We start from the raw sequence: 912 nt of genomic DNA on the forward strand, positions 1-912 counted from the left end.
CATTACTAAATATCAAGCCGAATTAAATAATAAACAATTTATTCAATAAAACATGAATAATATATAAGATATAAATATTTTCAACAATTAGAAAGACTAATTAACAAAAAGTTAATTTTTTTTATGCTAATTAAGTTATAATTAAAGATAGGATCTACACCTAAATTTCAATCAATAAGTTTAACTCGATTACTCCATGTTTTTGTTTTAATTGTTTTTTTTTTTAAATTAATAACAATTATTCATCAGATCTTTAATCTTTTTTTTTTTTTTTCTAAGTGGGGAACTGGGTGTGTGTGTGTGTGTGTGTGGTGACTTGCCACAAAATTATTAGTAATCAAGATTAGTATGAGTATTATTTTAATATTTCCGATATTTTTGTCATAAAAACAAATTTCAAAAAATATTTGCAAATATTTTACAAGATCTTTTTTTTTTTTTTTTTTTTTGTAGAAAAGCGACAAATTTTACAGTCTACAAGAATACAAAAAGAACTTTACGTATTTAATATAATCATAAATTATAGTCGAAGTTGTAACAAGCAATTTGTATAATAATACACAATTTTATCAATTTTTACGGGAGTCCAACATAATACTATCAAGATGGTTTGCAAGTCTAAGCGTTCAACAAAAATGGGTAATAAGAAAACTGACAAAATAAGTTCGGACGTAAAGAGTTTGAATACAAAAAAAACAGCAAAAAAGGTTGAAGGCAAATCAAAGATTATTGGTTCTGGCATGAAAAGAGTAATAAAAAAGGAAATAATAAAGAATATAAACTCCGAGAAACCTATAAAAAATAAGAATACAATAAAAAAAATAAAAAAGGCAAAAGATAGTGTAAAACAGTCAGTTACAAAGAAAGAAACAAAAAATACACAAATTAAGAACACGCCAGCAAAGAAAACTA

The 912-nt window shown here is 23.9% G+C and overlaps 1 protein-coding gene across 1 annotated transcript; it reads right to left on the reverse strand.

The window, feature by feature from the left end:
• Positions 1–520: 520 nt before the first annotated feature.
• Positions 521–742, reverse strand: Chro.60170 (hypothetical protein). The annotated part of the gene is made up of 1 exon (XM_659779.1): positions 521–742. The coding sequence occupies one exon, from the start codon at positions 740–742 to the stop codon at positions 521–523; it is 222 nt and encodes a 73-aa protein (XP_664871.1).
• Between the last annotated feature and the right edge of the window lie 170 nt (positions 743–912).

The sequence above is a fragment of the Cryptosporidium hominis genome (assembly GCF_000006425.1).
Source record: "Cryptosporidium hominis TU502 chromosome 6 CHRO016077, whole genome shotgun sequence".
In the NCBI taxonomy this organism is placed as follows: Eukaryota; Apicomplexa; class Conoidasida; order Eucoccidiorida; family Cryptosporidiidae; genus Cryptosporidium; species Cryptosporidium hominis.